Source organism: Lissotriton helveticus, chromosome 3_1 (genome assembly GCF_964261635.1).
Source record: "Lissotriton helveticus chromosome 3_1, aLisHel1.1, whole genome shotgun sequence".
In the NCBI taxonomy this organism is placed as follows: domain Eukaryota; kingdom Metazoa; phylum Chordata; class Amphibia; order Caudata; family Salamandridae; genus Lissotriton; species Lissotriton helveticus.
Genome location: NC_136061.1, coordinates 821,376,711 through 821,395,637, shown reverse-complemented (window position 1 = coordinate 821,395,637; position 18,927 = coordinate 821,376,711). Strand labels below are relative to the sequence as shown.

General features: G+C 43.6%; 1 protein-coding gene across 1 annotated transcript in view; it reads left to right on the top strand.

Moving 5' to 3' along the window:
• The window catches only part of CSMD2 (CUB and Sushi multiple domains 2), a 607,842-nt gene that overhangs the window by 376,442 nt on the left and 212,473 nt on the right, over positions 1 to 18,927 (top strand). The window contains exons 36-39 of the mRNA XM_078683053.1: positions 7,737 to 7,946; positions 9,425 to 9,613; positions 13,044 to 13,221; positions 15,942 to 16,087. Of these exons, the coding sequence (XP_078539179.1) occupies positions 7,737 to 7,946; positions 9,425 to 9,613; positions 13,044 to 13,221; positions 15,942 to 16,087 (723 nt within the window). The remainder of the gene's footprint in view (positions 1 to 7,736; positions 7,947 to 9,424; positions 9,614 to 13,043; positions 13,222 to 15,941; positions 16,088 to 18,927) is intronic.

The window sequence follows — 18,927 nt, the reverse complement described above, 5'->3', positions numbered from 1 at the left end:
AGGTGCGATGCGTGGAAAATTACCGGACGCGCTGGGCTCAATGCGAAAATGGCAAAACAGGTGATGCGTTGATTCTTCCGGCTACAAGCAGGTGATGTGCTGATTCCTTCAGCCGCACAGCAGGGCTTGGTCCTGGGTCAAAGTCGGAGTGGTGGTCTCGGACATCAGAGATATGGTGTTCTTGACTCAGGCTGCAGCAGTTCTTCCATCCGCGAACAGGCGTTGCGTTTGTTTTTCAACCATGTGGCAAGCTTGTGGTGGGAAAAATGGTATTTCAGGGTGATCCATGGACTTTCAGCTCTTAAAGCAGCAAACCACCTCCAATGGTCCAGAACTGGATTTGGCACCGCTTTGCAGGTCGGAACTCCCAACAGAAGAGTCCAGGGGAGCAGTAGATGAAGTCTTTAATTGTCCTTAGACTTCCAACAGGAGACAAGCATGCACAAGCCTTTGGAGAACCATAAGAAGCAGGATAAGAAAGTACAGTCCAGTCCTTCCACTGCCCAAGCAGCAGGCCAGCACAACGCAGCAGCAGAGTGGCATTTCGCCTCCCACAGTTTCTCCAAATCTTCAAAAGTGTTCTAAAAATATTGGGTTACAGGTCCTATACTTATACCCCATTTCGCCTTTAAAGTAGGCATACTTCAAAGGATAGTCTTTGTAGTGCACAGATCCTGCCTAGCCCTGTCCTGGCTCCAGACACACTACAGGAGGGGAGGGGTGGAGACAACATTGTGAGAAGTCAGGCACAACCCTATTCAGGTGTCAGTGACAACTTCTCATACCACTCTAGCTCAGGAAGGCCCATCAGCCTGGTGATGGACAATCAGGATATGCAGGGCACATTTCAGCTCCCTTTGTGTTACTGTCTAGAATGAATGCACAAACAGCCCAACTGTCAGTCAAAACAAAATGTGGATTCCACAGGCAGAGAGAGGCACAGGATGGTAACGTGGGAAAATGCCCACTTCCTAAAAGTGGCATTTTAAAACACACAATTTAAAAACCACCTTAATTGAAAGATGTGTTTAAATTCTGAGTTCTGGGAACCCAAACTCCAAATCTCTATCACTTCTCAATTGAAAGATACACTTGTAAGATGCTACAGAGCAGCTCCAATGATAACCTATGGAACAATAGTTCTTACAATAATGAACAATGAATTTAGCAGTAGTTCACTGTCAGGACATGTAAAACACACAAGTACATGTCCTACCTTTCACATACATGGCACAATGCCCATTACGCTACCTTCGGCTTACATTAGGATTGCATTACATGTAATGAAAGGGGAGATTTGGGCCTGGCAAGTGAGTGCACTTACCAGGTTAAAATTGCAGTTAAAAACTGCCCTTGCAGGTATGCAGTGGCTGGCCTGAGACATGTTTGCAGGGGTTCTCATGTGGGTGGCACAATTGGCCCTGCAGTCCCTCTAGTAGCATTTGATTTACAGGCCCTGGGCCAACACAGTGTTTTACTAGGACTTACCAGTAAATCATATGCCAATCGTGGATAACCAAACATATTCATAATCCTCACAGGGAGCACTTGCACTTTTACACTGAACAGTAGTGGCAAATTGAGCAGAGTTAAAAAAACAGCAAAAATGAAGTCCAGCATGTAGACAAAAATACAGGCAGTAGAGGCAAAAAGACAGAGGTAAGTATGCCAAGGATGCTAGGTCTAACAATTACCTACACGTAGATGTTTCTGCTTTCTCGTTTGGAGGATCAGAGGGCAGGAAACCAATTCACTTACTGTCAGACTAATAATCTTTACTGAATACAGTGATGATGTCTGTCTCTTCTATATGTAACATGTAACTGTGGACAACGTTTGACTGGTTCTCTGTCTAGATTACGATTGAATAGGAATAGAGAGAAAGGATAATTCTGAGCAACAAAACACATTTTAGATTAGATAATGACTTTGAGGTGAAAACCAGAGAATGGAGGCGAACTCAGATCACTTAATTATATCACCGCTCTTTCCTAAATGGACTGTGCATTATTCCCCATTTTTCCCATGGCTGTGTCAGACACGTTGCAAAACATTGCATCCGATTTTAGGTCGAGCATAAGCATACAACCTCTTGTATGCTTTAATATACTTCTCTTGTGGGCTTAAAGCCATCCCCTCACTTTTGATTTGTTTGTTTTAGGGTCCTTTAGGGTCCTTTATAAATCCTTGCTTGCTAGTGATAAGTCCTGCTTATTTGTCTCTCCTTTCCTCTTCAGTTCCTCCCACGCAGTAGGAGCTAATTACTGTCTCATTACACTATGGTTCTTTATCTGTTCTTTGGGGTACTATTTTTTTCTTGGTTTCCTGCTCTGTTACTGTTTTTCTGTGTTCAGGTTCAGGATATAGATGCTTACATGTAAATATAGCATTAGTCCCTCCAACCTCCTCTTAATGCCACAGTTGTGTTAGTACCTCCTGCTCCACTGATTGTATTTCTTTTGCCTTTTTCCACTTTTCTGATGTCCACCGTCAGTTGGGCTTTTTGGTAGGATTTATTTTGTTTTGGTCTTCTTTTTAACGAGGATTGGGCTTGTTGAAATCTTGTTATATTTGTTTTCTGCACGTGTTACACTGTGGGTGGGTGTATGGTCCGCTTCGATGTCATGCATCTTATCTGCGGGTTGTCAGGCATGTAATTCAATAATCCCCTAAGAACACCAAGTTCTGCGTGCATGTTCAATTAAAGGATCCTTACAGCGATAATGAGTTTCAGTCCTTGATGCACAATCATTCTCCCCGCACTTCCACATTACTTTCAGAGGATGCGCGCTCTCGCAAGAGATGCTTTTGATGCCATAACATTTAGGTGCCTGTGGGGCACCTGCCAGAGAATATGCACCATAAGTTTCAGGCGCCCCTGGGGCACCTACCGCAGACTTTGCAACTCCGAGCTGATTTTAAGGCTAATTTGAGGACGCGGTGCATACTAATAATGAAACATGTATGTCGGCGCCTATGGACCCGGTGTCCTTCTCTGCACATTAAACAGATTTTCTTTGTTTTTTATTGCCTGTAGAGTAAGCACTTCTAATATACCTGCACTACATCCGGGGCAGGCCTGTTCCTCCTCCTGCCCTCATTTTACTTTCGCATGGTGGGAACATTTTGAGAGGAGTTCGGGAACACCCCTTCTTACTTCATTTTGACTAAATATGCAAATAGCTAAGCAACTTATGATGATCGTAGATTGGAACAGACCGTAGAGTTATTTCAGTTTTCGTGAATGAATTGCTCGATGATTGAACAATGGAGAAGCAGTCTGCTTTCAGTGTTTACCGGGTGTTGAGGTAGGAGGAAAACAAGTGTAAGTACTGGGACACTGGCATGCTGATATCCACAGGCATCGCTCTACACAGTGCATCAGGTTCAGTGGCACCAACTCAGTGGTCGGACGGCTCCTCTGCATCCCAGTTATGGCTGTATTACAATACCCAACCGGAGGTAGGGGCCCGTTTTACATGCTCACAGTAGGGACCCACCATGGCTGACCTGCTAGGCCACTGTAGATAACATCTACTTGTAAACCTGAGCATATTGTTTTTATGAGTGGAAAAGTCATTTGGCGATTCACCCAAGAGCCTAGTTATAAGACAGCATCACAGCACTGAGAAACTGTGTGTTCCACCAAGACACTTATTCTCTAAGCATGGTCTCCCGAGAGAGGGAGGTCAAAGTTCACCTGTTTATTACAAATATATTATGTAGCAGGATACTATCAGCGCAAGGTCCATAAAGAGTCAAAACTAAATTAAAGCATCAATCATTTAGGATACCAACGGAAAACACAACGCTATGTCATGTCAAGTTAAAAACAAATATATTTTGTGAATTCTTAGTCTAATTTGGAAAGTTACATTTAAATCAAGCATTTGCAATTCTATAGGTCTCACATTTGCGAGAGTTATTGGCATTGTAAATGACAATGCCTTTTATTTATGAATTTTCAAAACCTGCAAGTGGTGGGTAAATGCATTTTGTACTTATAGTACTTGCTTACAAGAAGCAAGGGTGGCAGTAAAAGAGGTGCGGGTACTGCCAGCCTTGCTTCTCGTAAGCAGCGACTATAAGTACAAAGTGCGTGTTTACGAACCGCTTGTAGGTTTTCAAAACACATAAATAAAAGCCATTGTCCTTTACAATGCCAATAGCTCAAACTCTTGCAAATGTGAGACCTATTTCATTGCAGAGGCGTTTTTTTCTTGAAGGAACTGTTACAATTCCTCATCTAAACATTTGTGTATCAAATGTAAACATTAATAACACAACTAACTTGATTTCTGCAATTTTTACTCAGTATATTGATGTTAAAAGGATTAAAGGCAAGCCTTTCAATATCATTTGAATGCATGTTCTACAGGTTACACCAAATGACACCAGGTGCCTACAGTGAAGGCTTAAGTCACTGAACTATTTTTAAGACTAAGGGGCTCCTTTGAGGTTCGTCGAAAAGCCCACAAGCCCTCCAGGTCAGCAAAGGCCCAGTCATTTGCTCTGCCATTGAGGACTGCCCACCATGTTTAGAGATCCTTGCCTGTTAGGTGTGGTGAATCTCTGTGCCTTCAGTGCATACACTGGTGTGGGGATGTCCTGTGTACAGAGATGAATACCAAGCAGGCACTATCTTTATTGACCAACTTGGTATTGCATTTTTGTTGCTCTGAAATAAACGTATACTATGGAGTTTGTTTTGGAGCAACTATAGACAAAGGCCTTGAGGGGCAGACAGCTTTCTCCCTGCGTGTGGTGACCATTTATTTGTATTCTTTGCATGGGTCTGCAATGCGCGCAGATCTGCCGCCACCATGACTTGACATCCCTATAGCAGATGTGTCACCTGGTCAAGAGTTCGTGAAAATGAAGGAAGCTGAGGTCCCGAAAACAAGTTTGGTGGTCCGTAGGACTGCCAAATTTTGGTGGCGGTCCGACCACCACACTGCGGGACCACCTGCAGTAATACGACAGCCGCTGGAGAACTGGGCCTTATGGGCCTAGCGGCGCAGGGCACGCCTGAAATCTCCGGGTTCACCTGCCTTATCAGACAGAGACACGAAACACTCTGTTCGGCGTAGAAAATCAGGTTTATTAGCTTCAGCTAAGCACAATGGTCCTAGAAGTACACCAATGGTTAGTTCTCAGGAGACTGCCACTTCATTCCGTGGCTCACAGACTTTTATACCATACGTATTTACAATACCCACTCCCAAAACATACAAGACTGACAAATGGGAATAGTTCGAAAACAAGTTATCGAATGTCAAAACACACCCTCCTTTCAGACCCCGTGTGCTCTCCTCCCCTCAAGTTAATCAACACTGTCCGTAATTCAATTTGCAGGTGGTAGAACATGTTTGAATGCTTCAAAGGATAGTTTATGTAACAAGAGAATACACTGAGAGAATAGGGAAGGTCAGTCAAATAGAATAAAGTCAAGAAGAATGGTGGGACCCAAACAGTGGAGTTAGACAAGGATTAATCAGTCTAGACACGGATTTGACAAAATCGGCCAGACCCTGACATTGGTTTGGCAATCAAGGACAAGGGTTACTCTCTAACAGACGAGAGGCGAGCAGCTGGAAAAGGCAAAAACACTATGTTCGCAGTGTCGCCTGAGTGAGGGCAATACAAAATGGCGGCTGTCACAAAATGGCGGCTGACTATGAAGCGGAGTCGAAAATCACGGAACCTCACCGCAATGGGACTGCCACAAGATCGGCGGCGCCGTATTACTACAGCAGAGGTCGGATTGCCACAAGACCGCCGGCACTGCCGAGATCAAGGATCCCGCAGGGCCGGCGTTCTTTAACCGGCAGGAATATGCTGGTGGTGCAGCAGCCTGCCCTGGTGGTACTGCCGCCTGCACTGCGAGCATATTCCAAGTTGCCATTTCCCCACTGTTATTATGGCTCTGAACCCTCTTTGAAAATTGTGGCGTAATGACCTGGGGGTACATGCGGTGCAGAACATGTAGTGCCCCCGCTGGATTTTAACCCCCTTCCTGCATAGTGTGGCATGTGTGCCACACCGTGCAGGAACATGCTGCAGGTGCACTCACAGCAGCGGTCTGCATATTAGGTTCTCTATTGAGCCTAACATCCAGACCACTGTGAGACTGCCTGTTCAGCACCCGCCTGCCCTGGATTCCACTCGGAACTTGGCAGGTGGGCTCATTATGGTTTTGGCAGTCCTACCGCGGATGGCTCATTGCAACATCCGCTGTAGGACCACCAAAGTCATTATCAGGCCCGAGTCTCCACCATCTTAAACGCAACAATACCTCTGATTCTCAATTAGGCAGAAGAACTGCACTCTATCAAACTTTAAATGAGGCCGTAAGTCCTCTAACTTGAGACTGTTAAGACAGAAAGAAAGCAGCATTTAATGCATTTTCTGCAGCTACCAATGCGAAACTGCACATCACAGTTGTAAACCTCTCTGGGGCTGACCCAGTTGTTTGCCCTTTTATGGACCTCCAAATGTGTATCTCTAAGTTAACCCCTTCGACGCTCATGACGAGCTGGGCTCGTCATGAGGTAGCCTCCTCGCACGCTCATGACGAGCCCAGCTCGTCATGAATAAAGGGATTTACAAATTCTCAGCGTGCCAGCTGAATTCCGCCCGCACGCATGCGGTTAAGAAATAACTACCCCATTTAAATGGTGCAAAGTACCCAGTAGCAAACATTTACAATAGTTCAAACTATATTGTTATCAAGCAGAAAAACATGGTTCCACGACATACTCTAAAAATGTGGTGAGGTCGAAATCTGATTCTCTTGTATTGATCCAAAGTGTGTCTTTATTCCATAAGTAACGCATCAAGGTTGTGAACTCCACAGTATGGAATTAACTACATGTTAATGTGTGGTATACAATGCATCACAGAATTGCTCGATACCTGTGGCAGCCTTTAGCAGGAGAATATACTGCTTTGAAATTAGCTGAACAAATCCCAAGGACTTGTTTCCTGAAGATTTCTACTCGAGCCAATTAGGAGAGCCAATGAGCATCTCAGATGTTCACCATTGTTCGGACTCAATTTTCACAAATTCAATTGAGAGAATCAGGAGATGCCTGAAGCATCTTTTAAATGTTGCAGACGTCTTCATATTTTCCAAAGGTCAAATGTTTCTGAAAATGGTATCGAATTGAGATGCTCCCGCTCAGAGGAAACCTATGGACTGTGTCGAAGAGCTGATGTAAATCTGTGATTCGTTCAAAAATGTCCCACTTTACTTCAATGCAAGACTTTGTGAATTAGGTCTAAGATGTTTATTAAATGTTATATGTAATACATCGACTCTAACTTTTTTTGCTATTTTTTTCCACTGTTATTAAGCCATGTAATCCTGTCTGTTTTTTACCTGTACCCGCAATCTTCTCCTAAACCTGCTAATGTAAACTGAAATGGTTTATTGACATGTACTAGATGATGGAAATATATGTGACTCAAAATGCAATAAAGTTTGTCTTAAAAAAGTGATATGGAGGTGAGCCTAATTATACAGCAATGTATGTTTCTCAAACCTCCTCTCCCTCTTTGTGTTTCCTTGTCATGGTCTAACTCTCCTTTTTGACCCTTCTCTCATATTCTGGCTTTGTCACCACATCTCAATCTTTGAATACTGCCCATTCATCCACCTTTTCCAGGATCAAGAGATCACCCAGCAGTATAGACCCCATTAAACTGACACACTACTTGTTTTCACTTTTTTCCAGGAGCTCATATTCAATTTCTGAACTTTTCAACGGAGCCAAACCATGACTTCCTAGAAATTCGAAATGGACCTTATGAAACCAGCACTTTGATTGGTCGGTTCAGTGATGCTGAGATTCCCGGTTCACTGCTGTCCACCTCTTACGAGACAAGTGTGTACTTCCACAGTGACCATTCTCAGAATAAACCAGGATTTAAGCTGGAGTATCAAGGTAAGGCAGGACAATGCAAACAGACTCCCAGAACTGGTGTTTTGCAAAAAAAAATGGCCGAGTTAACTGAGTTCCTTTAATGCAAAGAGGTGAAAGCTTTTCCCGTATGGTGTACACATCTTCAATACTTAAACGTAATTGGATGTAAAGAATGATTAATCCTTCTGGCCAAGAAAAAAACAAGTTTCACTCTTCGCACAAATTCGTGATCCTATCAGGAACCCTGTTCTTATGGTAGATGTTACTTCCAGCAGTATTGTTGACTCAGCCGTTATTTCAAAAGGGCCTTTGAGTTTAGAAGATTCCCGAACGAATATTTTGCACCTTCTTTCAAGGTATGGTGTCTTGAATCCTAAGGTACCTACAATTAAAATTTACATAATAAAAATTGAAGACAAGTTTTGAAACATAGGCAGGCTGCCAAGAATAAAATAACCTTTCATTACAGGAAGCCCTTACCTTACGTGTTCTTGTCATATGCTAGGGGTATCATAGTGTGTGTTGTACAGAAACTATTTTACCGTGAAAGGTAGAAATGGCATTGTTAATGTAACAATATTAATGTGATCCATGCAGGGAACAATTTTTGTTTAATGCACAACATTTGTAATAGGATCTGCTGAGTGGGAATAGTTTTGATTCTTATCAATCCTGTGTATTTTTTATAGCAATGCCATCTCTTCCATATCAATGTGTGCTAAAATGTCCAGATTGCTGGATAGATGTGCCCCAGAATAAGCCATATAACTTGCCTTATTCTACAGACAGAGGTTCACTATTTGCCCTTCCTTTCCACATAATTTGCATATCATTGATGCATAATGTGGCCAAAACTGACCTAAAACTTGGTTTTAGTGACCACACAGTTCCAGTGGTGCTGGCAATAGTATGCCACATAAATTGTGATATTTTCAGTATTTTGCTGCAGCACTAGCATCGCATACAGCGAGCGACAGGAAAAGCATTACTTTAAAATAGTGTGGCACAGGCAAAACATAATTTTGTTTAGTGTGTCACACACAGATCAGTAGCTACCGTAATGTGCCGCATCCATATTACTTCCTCAATAGCATGTAAACTTCAAGTCCTTTCTTTTACTTAATGTACAGTGACAAGGCCAGCGAATTGTCCCGGACCGAAGTTTCTGACTATAAGCACTTAATTTCTTGCCTCAGAATATCCCGCACGCCTGACATTCTGCATGTAGGGGCTGTCCCCCTTGGGCAAAGTGAGCAAAAACGTCCACATTTTCCCACAGTGCGAAGTTTCTCAACATCATAGAAACAGAATAAAGTTTGCTGACTGCTAATGAATAAGTGAATGAAATGTATTTGTTCAGCACAAACTATTGCCCAGAGGCTTCTTGGCGCCGTAGAGGCAATACAGCTAATGCTCATATCCCTTAACGTATTTAGTGTTGCCTATTTCTCACTTGTAGAATTTGTGATCAGATGCTTTTCTCTTCTTTTACCCACCAGCCTATGAACTCCAAGAGTGCCCTGACCCTGAACCTTTCGCTAATGGTGTGGTAAGAGGGGCAGGCTATAATGTGGGACAGTCCGTCTCTTTCGAATGCCTGCCTGGATATCACTTGACCGGTGAACCTGTCCTCACATGTCTGCATGGCACCAACAGGAACTGGGACCATCCCTTCCCCCGGTGTGAAGGTATGGGTGTCAGAGCCCCCTTTGTTCACATAATACAGAATGTGTGACAAAACTAGTGTGTCCGCCTGTAGAAAATAATGATGTGTGTCCTACAAGATGACATTGAATGTGTGATGGTAGGTAGTCTGCTAATGTGGTAAAACTGTGCATACTCCAGACAAAGACGGATCCAACTACTCGAGTATTTTGGATATTTTGCAAAAGCCAGTGCTTCTGAAAGAGCGGTGCCTGACTGGTGCCTGTCTCAGGATTGGTCCTGATGGTCTTTTAGAGGACCGGGCATATTAGTTGTTAATTTGAGAATCCACCCAACTTTTGATGCACTTCAAATTCCTGGTCTGTGCTCTTTTGCAGTAGTTACCAACTCCCTTGTCTTCATGCCTGGTATTACCATCATGAGCAGATCTCAGATTTTTCAACCAACCTGGACTAAGCATAGTGTCATCCCAAACGTGTTTCAATATAGCCTTTTATTCTGTCAAAGAGTATTTTTCCACATAGCACCAAAATGCAGCTCATGGTCATAGCCCAATCAGTAGCTAACTCTGCTCAAGCCAAGTCAGCCCTTCGCTCATTTACCTCTCAGAAACTCCCCTCCCACTACCTTTCCATGCCCCCTGAGTAGAGGATTCTTTATAAGGGAAGAGGATGACATCCCATTGAAATGAATCACATTATCTTGCCCCTTTAAGCCTGCAGTAGATGGTTTCCTGCTTTGGAATGATTTGTGTGACGTTGGCATTGCTGGAGCATGTGAGATGGAAAATGAGTTTGCAATTTGATGAGGTCTAAGAGTGTGCTGAGGTAAGTGTTGAAATGGAGAGACACAGCAGTTGAAATGTGTAGAATGCATATATGAGACATGAAAACAGCTCATGTAGACGCACTGAATGCTGGGATTGCTGATGGAAGAGCTGCTTCCAGCTCCAGCATCCAAAGGCACACTTATGGGAGAGCCAACATGAATGCAAAGGGCCTCAAATAGGAAGCCCTGTTCATGGAGGCCCCCTCCATTACCATTTCCATCATTGTCAGTCCTGTCTAAAATGCAAACCATGGATCTCTCAGACAGAAAAGCCCCTAAAATCACTCCCAGTCTGTGGCAGAGAACTCCCAGCACAGTAGGGTCATTAGAACTGTTGTCTTCGAAGATACACACTCACTTTGAGACCATCTTTAGAAAGAATAGAAGTGACATAAGGTACGTCACGCAATGACAGAGATCAGATTCTCTCAAACTACTGCCTTGTGTGCAGGAGTCATCTGGGGGAAAGTGTCTGATACCACAGCAAACATCTTTAAAGTAGGAGGCCCGACTCTGTCTTCCCCATAGTTGAATGTTAAATGCTCGGCCACCTACCCTTGAATGTAACTCAAAGTGTTCGAGATTTCAAACACAATTGTGAGTTTACAATTTTCCAAAACAGAGATACTTTAAAAATACAAAATCTACATTAAGAACTTGTTTATTCATAATCAGTGAAGGTATGCCTGGGTATTGGACTGCAGTAAAGTAAACTCTCAAGCATGTGGTTGTCCTGTTGAGTCGTGTGGTTCATTGGTAGCTGTGTGTGTCAGTGTAAAACCAGCAGGGATCACTAGAGGTGCATTGGTTGAGCAGGTTATGGGTGCTAGAGCTGGCAGAGCCGAGACTGGCACCAAGTAATGAGATGAGAGGAGCTACTGCCGGGTGGGTCTGAGGTGTATCGGCAGAGCTCTCTGTGGGACTCGGTGCTGTAATGGAGAGGTAGCTGCTGCCCATGATGACTAAGGTGTATTTTCAGAGCTCTGAGTGGGACCTGCAAATTAAGTAGGGTGGGCATCTGCAGGATAAGGCTCAGGTGCATTGGCAGAGCTCTGAGTGTGACCCTCCATCCAGGCACTGGAAAGGCCTGGGTGGAGGTACACTATGGGACTGGTGGTAACCCCTATATATATAGCAGGGAATACAGGTCCCTGAGTAGGAAAGGCAGTTCAAGGATAAATCAAGTGTAGAATCAAGGAGGCTAGAGCTGTGCCACTCTAGGAGGATGATATCTGGTGCTAGGTATGCAGTGCAGTTAACATCCTTTACCAACCCTGTTGTGGAGTAAGGATCCATTTAACATTGTATAACGTGGTAACAGTATGTTGGGTGAAAGGTGCAAACTTCAGGGGTGTTCCCAACGAACGCGGTGGAGGTGTACAGTCAATTGGTTAACACTCGACATGCACACAGTGCCAATTTCTTTTCCATTTCTCCTAAGCTAATTAACATCCACCTCCTCTGCCAATCCTGGGGTCTAGCCCAGGTGCACCAGTGTCAACACCCTGCCATTTTAATAAGCGAAATCACATAATTATTCCCAACAAAATTTCATGAAATTCTATTTAAATGTTACAAAATACATTTTTTAAGGAGAAATGTGCTGTTTTAGGATTTTAAGTGACTTTTTTCATAGATAAAAATGTCACACAGAAATATTGTCAGAAGACAAATGTTTCCTGGCGACTACTTTCTGTGAGAACGAGTCTCTTACATGAAAAAATGATGTAAATTAGCATAATGTGAGATTTAAAGTAATTTCGGAAATAGCAGGTCCAGTGCTTAATTTGAGTTGGTGGTTTCTGGTGCTCGGCACCAGCACTTAATTGTCAACACCAGTGCTTTTGACATTAGTCCACAAGGTGGCGCTGTCTGGCTAATTTCGAGATGACCACAAGAACAGTTGAATATTAATTCAATATACGTTAAAAGGCTATTACCTGCCACCCAAGCCATTCTTACAGCTTTGGGGGCCTAAAGTAGTCCGAATTGCCACACTTGTAGGAGTTTGATGGTTAGAAGGTGTTATTACTATCATTGGCAACATGGTGGTGCAAGATGCAGTGGCCTCCTACGAGATCCTTGACACTTATATTTTTGCAAATTAAGCATTGTGCTTGTCACAAACAATGCAAGAACTACACAAGTTCTACAGCGTAATAAAAAATTCTCCTAGGCCTACCAGCAGCCCTACTGCAGAACCTGTCACCTGGAGGTATCACAGTTATCCTGCTGGTGGATTATAAATTTAACACTATGTTACATCTTCTTTCAATTTATGTAGACCTAGTAATTAAAAGAGAGAACAAGGCCTCCTCCATACCACCGCAGAGTCGAAACGCGCAGACACCACTGCCGCCGCCTCCTCCAGTGCGCGTGCTGCCACCCCTCATGTACTGCTTGCCTGGTGAGGTGTGCGCCTGCCTGATTGCCAGCTGTGCAGGCAGCCTCCGCGTGCGCCTCCCCCGCTGGAGCCCTGGAATACTAAGAAGGCCTTTTCCTATTATGATTTATTAACTGTTGTTGCAGGCTCCGAAGGAGAGCTGTTTATTGGTTTGTTTGCCCTGCTCTTTCTTTGTTTCCTCATATTCAATTTTTTCCCTCTCATGCTGTGGTTCTGAGCAGTCCCTTGCGGAGGAAATATCACTGCCTCCAATGACACCGTGTATTCCCCGGGCTTCCCGAATCAGTACCCCAATTCTCAGGATTGCACTTGGCTGCTCACGGTGCCCCCGGGGTACGGAATCCACATCAACTTCACTCTGCTGCAGACCGAGGCCTTCAAAGACTTCATCACTATTTGGTAAGGGGTCACCCATCGAATGCGTGTCACTAGTGCTGGGTTCTTTGCTCACTATTGCACCATTGTTCCACATGCATGCGAAGGAGCCTCGAAACAACTGTAATGTTACAAAGTAGTTTTATACCTGAGTCATTTATGGTAAACAATCTATACATCACCATTGTTGGTTATGGCAATAGCAGGCAGGGAATCAATGTGACGGGTTGGGATTCTTTGGGGTACCTGGGCTAGTGTTAATTGTCTTCGTTCGGTGATAGGTTACATACATTTCAATGTATTATTGGGAGTTATGTTGAGCAAATATATCTGACAAGCAACAGAGTGCCGTACATGTTTAGAGGCATAGATCCAGGTGATTGAATCTTTGGAGAGCAACATCAGCCTGATTTTATCAATGATGAAGGCACTGGCTGAAAAGGGAACTTATCTGTCTCATTCTGAAGTGGAGGAGTAGAGGTGGCAGTGTGATATCTGAGGGGATTTCATCTGAGATCCTGGATGTTTAGCATGAGAAGACATGCCTCCGGTGTTTTCCTTGATATCTAGCCTGGCTGTTTTGCCGTCTTGTTTGTTGACCTGGCCATCTGATATGGTGAATTTTTCAGTCACTTACGATGGCGAGTTGGTTGTTATTTCTTTCTAGAATACACAGATGTTTCGAAGATGGCACATGTCTCTATCTTTTTCAGACGGCGAGATGGTGAGAAAGACCACTAGAAGTAGAGGCGTATCTATCGTAGCACGCCCCGTCCCGTAGAGGGGTGGGAAGACCCCAATGATGAAGTATGACACTGAATCAGGTTTCAGTGTGTGAGGGGTATTTTACAATTTTTTGAAACATTGCTCTTCCCACAAATTGAGAGAAGGAGCTCTGATCCTTTTGCACCATTTTTCACATATGACTAAACACTTCAAATAAAAATAGAAATAGCAGCACACACATGGGTGCATATATATTCACATAATACATGGTAGAATCCCTATGTTGGATAACAGTATCAAGAGGAGGACGATTCTACCTTTTTCCTCTACACTTCCTCCTTTGATTTTTTGACCATCATCATTTAGCATACATTGGGTATCGTCATTTTAAGTAAATCGGCTCCTTTCCAACGTTTATGGTGTTTGGGTATAACTTGCTAACACGTTGCTTTCTACCCCTGTTCCCAGATGAGTTCTCTGGCAGCCAGCAGATTCCCGAACTCAGTGGCAATAGTCCTAAAGTCTTTTCTGCTGGTTAATCGATGCATGTTCATATTTTACAGTCATACGTCTGTAATAAGTAGTGCTTCTTAATGAGGAGCACTTCAGAAACAGAACAGAAGTCTAGGAGTAGGAGGTGCCTATAAGAGGTGCATGTCTATATCCACTCTAAACCAGGTTACCATGGGGTGATGGGAAACGACAGTACTCTGGAAGCCGCCTACCACCCCCCTTGAAGGCTTCACATTGCTAAGCAGCCACCTGTGATGAGGATTCCTCTCCAACCCTGAAAGTACCCCGAGCGATAGAGATATCAACTTACCACAATTATAAAGTACCTGTAAAACTGTTGGACGTGGTTGCTCTAAAGTAAGGGGGTATTTACAAGGCATCAAACAAAATTTGATGTGCATTGGTTAACCGTGGTTGGTGAAGTACCAGAATTGTGTTGTAGATTAACCTAAATGCCATGACAGAGTGTTTGCCAAAGAAGAAAGTTATTCAGTCCAATCAACGCCTTTTGCTTTTGTCAACAACGACTGAGACAATATAGAGGTTTACTATACCATAATAACCCAGTGAATGACATTGGTACGCATTACTGAATTTCTCAATGTAAACTTTTAAAAATATTCTTGGTAACACAAAATTGCATAACGAACAACGTGTTGTAGAACTGCCAACTCAGCAGGAAACTTAATCGATAAATTACATTGTTATTTATTTTTTAACAATATTATTTTTGTTATTGCTAGATGTGATAATTTGCAATTCTCTAGAGAACACAGGCTGTTTCTGCATGTCAATGGTTAGATTATTTCAAACTCCAGCATGGGGCTGTCCACAGTGATATAGTACCCTCATAGCGTCAAAACACACATATGTATTGGTGGGTGCCAGGAAACATATTAGCAGGTGTGTGGATGTCAAGATTTCTCTCCAGATGTTTTAGTCTACCTGTCCTCTTAACATCATTCACTTATGCAAACCGGGAGGATAATTGACTGAATTTGTGATGTATGCAATTTTGGGCCTGATTTAGAGTTGGGCAGACATGTTACTCCGTCACAAACATGACGAATATCCAATTCACAGTGTTACACGTGTCATTCTATTTAAAGCACTTGAAACACGGCGAACGGGATGTCCGTTACATTTGTGAGGGAGTAACGCGTCTCCCAAACTCTTATTCAGGCCTTTTGTCTCCTCATTTAAACCCTTTCTATTGATGCAGCTTGTGAAGCCATTCCATGCAAGATGTCAAACATCCTGGTGTAGTGCAGTCCTGATACTGGAGTTAAGCCTTGATCTAGGGTTAAGCAACATTAAGCTGCATTGAATGGTGTCATCAGCAGAGTGTTGCACTTTAGCCCTAAAAGTTGCAATAGCTAGCCTACTTCCGGCCAAGAATGCTCTGAAACCTCACCTTACCTCAGTGGTAAAAAAGTTATTTGCAGACCTTGACATGAATACACAGCATGAGCACATTCGTTGTTTCTGCTATACCTCTATTCTAGGGATGGCCCTCTCCAGACAGCACCACAACTGGGAGTTTTCTCTGGGAATGCTGTCAAGAAATCTGTCCAGAGTTCCACGCACCAGGTGCTAATCAGATTTCAAAGTGATGCTGCAAACGGCGGGCTCTTCGCAATCTACTTCTATGGTGAGTACAACGCTCAATGCACGGGGTGATTTGCCGTCCACTGTGGGTAAAGTAGCTGCAAGTATGTAGAAAATGCCAGACTCTTAAGCCTTGAGGAAATAGAGGGAGAGTCTGGAGTCAAAGAAATGTGGAGAATGGAGTTAAGGGTGAGGTTTGTGGATGGACTACAACTAGGAAGCAAACGAATAGACTAGAAACTCAAGATGGGACCTTCGCAACCTAAGGATGGACTGGGAGCCTGGGTGAGAACAAGACACCAAACAGATCAGACTGGGTGGAACCCAAGGCAATGAAGAGGATGACTCTAGAGCCCACACTTTGTTTGAGGTTATAAATAAGCAGAAGATGGGGGGCGTGAGCAAGTGAATTAAAGCGTTTCCACAGAACACATAATGTAGCTAATAGTCTATATGACTACTACTAAAAAAGTGTGCAAGAGTTTGATCCATTTGTTGAAAACTGTGGGTGTTTGTAGAGTGCACAACTCACCTGGGAAGGTATCCTGGCACTGGATCAGGACTGGGCTGAAACTAGGTGAAGTGCCACTACCTTCCAACAAACGTATGCAAGTCTGCTGAGTAGGTCTTCTGTTCGGTTATACCGTAGATGTCAATATGCATACAATTGTAAGTGGGAGATGAGCCTTTGCTGGTGGACTTGCTGTTGCAGTGCTGCTCAGTTTGGTGTGTGGCACCCGTCTTCTCTGTCTTTGCGTCAGTGTACTAGTCCCTATGATGGACTGTTCCCTTGTCTCTGTAATCTCTGATCTGTCATTGTAGACCGTCTACCAGCATTTTCTTGCTGGCAAAGCTCTGCTTCAGTAGGCTCCAATGAGATGACCTTCAGGTCTCTATTCCTAATAGATACATTTGCCTTCAGAATCTGGCTTTAGGTGGGGGAGAAAAAGCTAAGGAAAGTAAGTTGCAGAAACCCTCATTTGCATTTACCTTTTGGGAATGTGGGTAAATAAGAGTTCAAGGGAGAAGTCTTAAGTAAGATTCTCAGGAATCTGACTTGGCATTGATGCTAGGAGAGCCTGGCCAAGGCTGGCAATCTCCAGGCACACCATAGGCTGCTTTTGCGCTGGCTGTGGTGAGACCCCAATGTGTAGGCCTTTAAGGGGTGTGAGTTAAACAGGTAAGACAACAGGGATGTGATGAAGAAGGGAGGGTTCAAAATTCTGTCTGTTTCACTCCAGGATTTTAGGAAATGCAGAACAGAAAGCAGTGACAACTACTTCCCAATCTCGAATCCTAGCTCTTTATCCTTCCCAGATGGCTACCTTTTGGAGGCACTCTGACAGTGTGCCTCCTTTTTCTGGCGCTCAATGATTGTGCACCTAAAGGCCTGCTTGCATCTGCGCCGACATTTATAATACGGTGCTGATGCAGAGGCAAAGAGATTCCCTCATTTGCATCGGTCCACGCCCCCATACCATTGAAGGAACACTCTTTTATGATATCTGTGGACATACATGTGCGCCAGCGCTATTAGAATAACAGAAGGGGCACCTTCTGTAATACCACTGGGGGGAGGGAGGGGCATAACGCTGGCATTTTCCCAGTGTTAAGGTTTTTTTCATACTGCATGTGTAATCCCCCTTTGGGACATGCAATGATAAGAGCAACATAAACCTAAAGATAAGTTAGCAGTAAGAGTTCATTTTTCATAATGCAATTGAGGAAGGGAAAAGCTGCAATATGACATGTGCGAAAGATTTTAATATAAGAGAGTGTCCATGTCTTGATAAATAGAGGACATGCAGACAGGGGATGAGAGTTGTCCAAAAAAATGTTGGTTTTTGTCATGTTAAATTGTAGGGATTTGCAGAGTTTTTATTATGCAAGCTTAGTCCAGCAGATGTATTGATCTACTAGTAGTAGCCAACAGTTTTTGCTGCTTGTCCTATACTTAGGCACTCAGTTTTCTCCTGACAATATTTGTTTTTCACTGTTAATTTGCAAGCATTTTGGATTCCTGTGCATTCATTGCTTACGTTTCCCCTTCTGCTGCTCTGAAGCTATGCCCTGCATGTAACTTCAGAGCATATTGTTTGTAAGTGCATTCCTCACTTAGCTTTTTCTTCTTAGTGCTCTGAAACCCTGTCTTAACTGATGAGCATTCTATGTGCGAGCGCATACTTTACCTTTTCCTCGTGAGTGACTCAACTCAAATAAGACATGCATATAAACTATTCTGATTAGCACACAGAAGCTCTCTTCACAACTACATGTACTTTTGCATGGATTTCTTAGATTTTCGCAAGAATTATACTTCCTTCACAAAGAAAAAAACTTTAGTTTTGCACATTTATGTACAAATGGTATCCAGGGCGGAAGGGGGGAACAGTGGGGGGCATCGTACACCAGTAAAGGCAGTAGGTAGAGTGCATGCAGTATGTGGGTGTCAGTATGAAAAGTGCAACTGCCGTACATTAGAGTCAATAGGGGATATTTACTGACCACAGAATGTGTAAGAACGTTTGTTTTAGCAATTTCACAGTGGCTGTGCCTCCACAAGGGCAAAGGAGTGTTGTCTCTATGAAAAATAAAATGGTAATAAAGCAAATGTATTACCATTTTATTTTTCATAGTGGCAGCAGCCGAGTCTGCAAGGGTGGGGCCGGCAGCAGGGAGAAACAGTTCGCACAATGCACTTCAGTTTAAAGTGTGCATGTCACTTTGGCCTGCTGTCTTGTGACGGCCAGCGTGACATGCTCACTTTAAACACTCCAACCCGAGCACTGTTACAAAAGCTGAGCGGAGAGCAAGCACAGGCCTCCAGGGCCTGAAGGAGCGTAGGACCAGGACACTCCAGCCAATCCCAGCGCTGTTCTCATG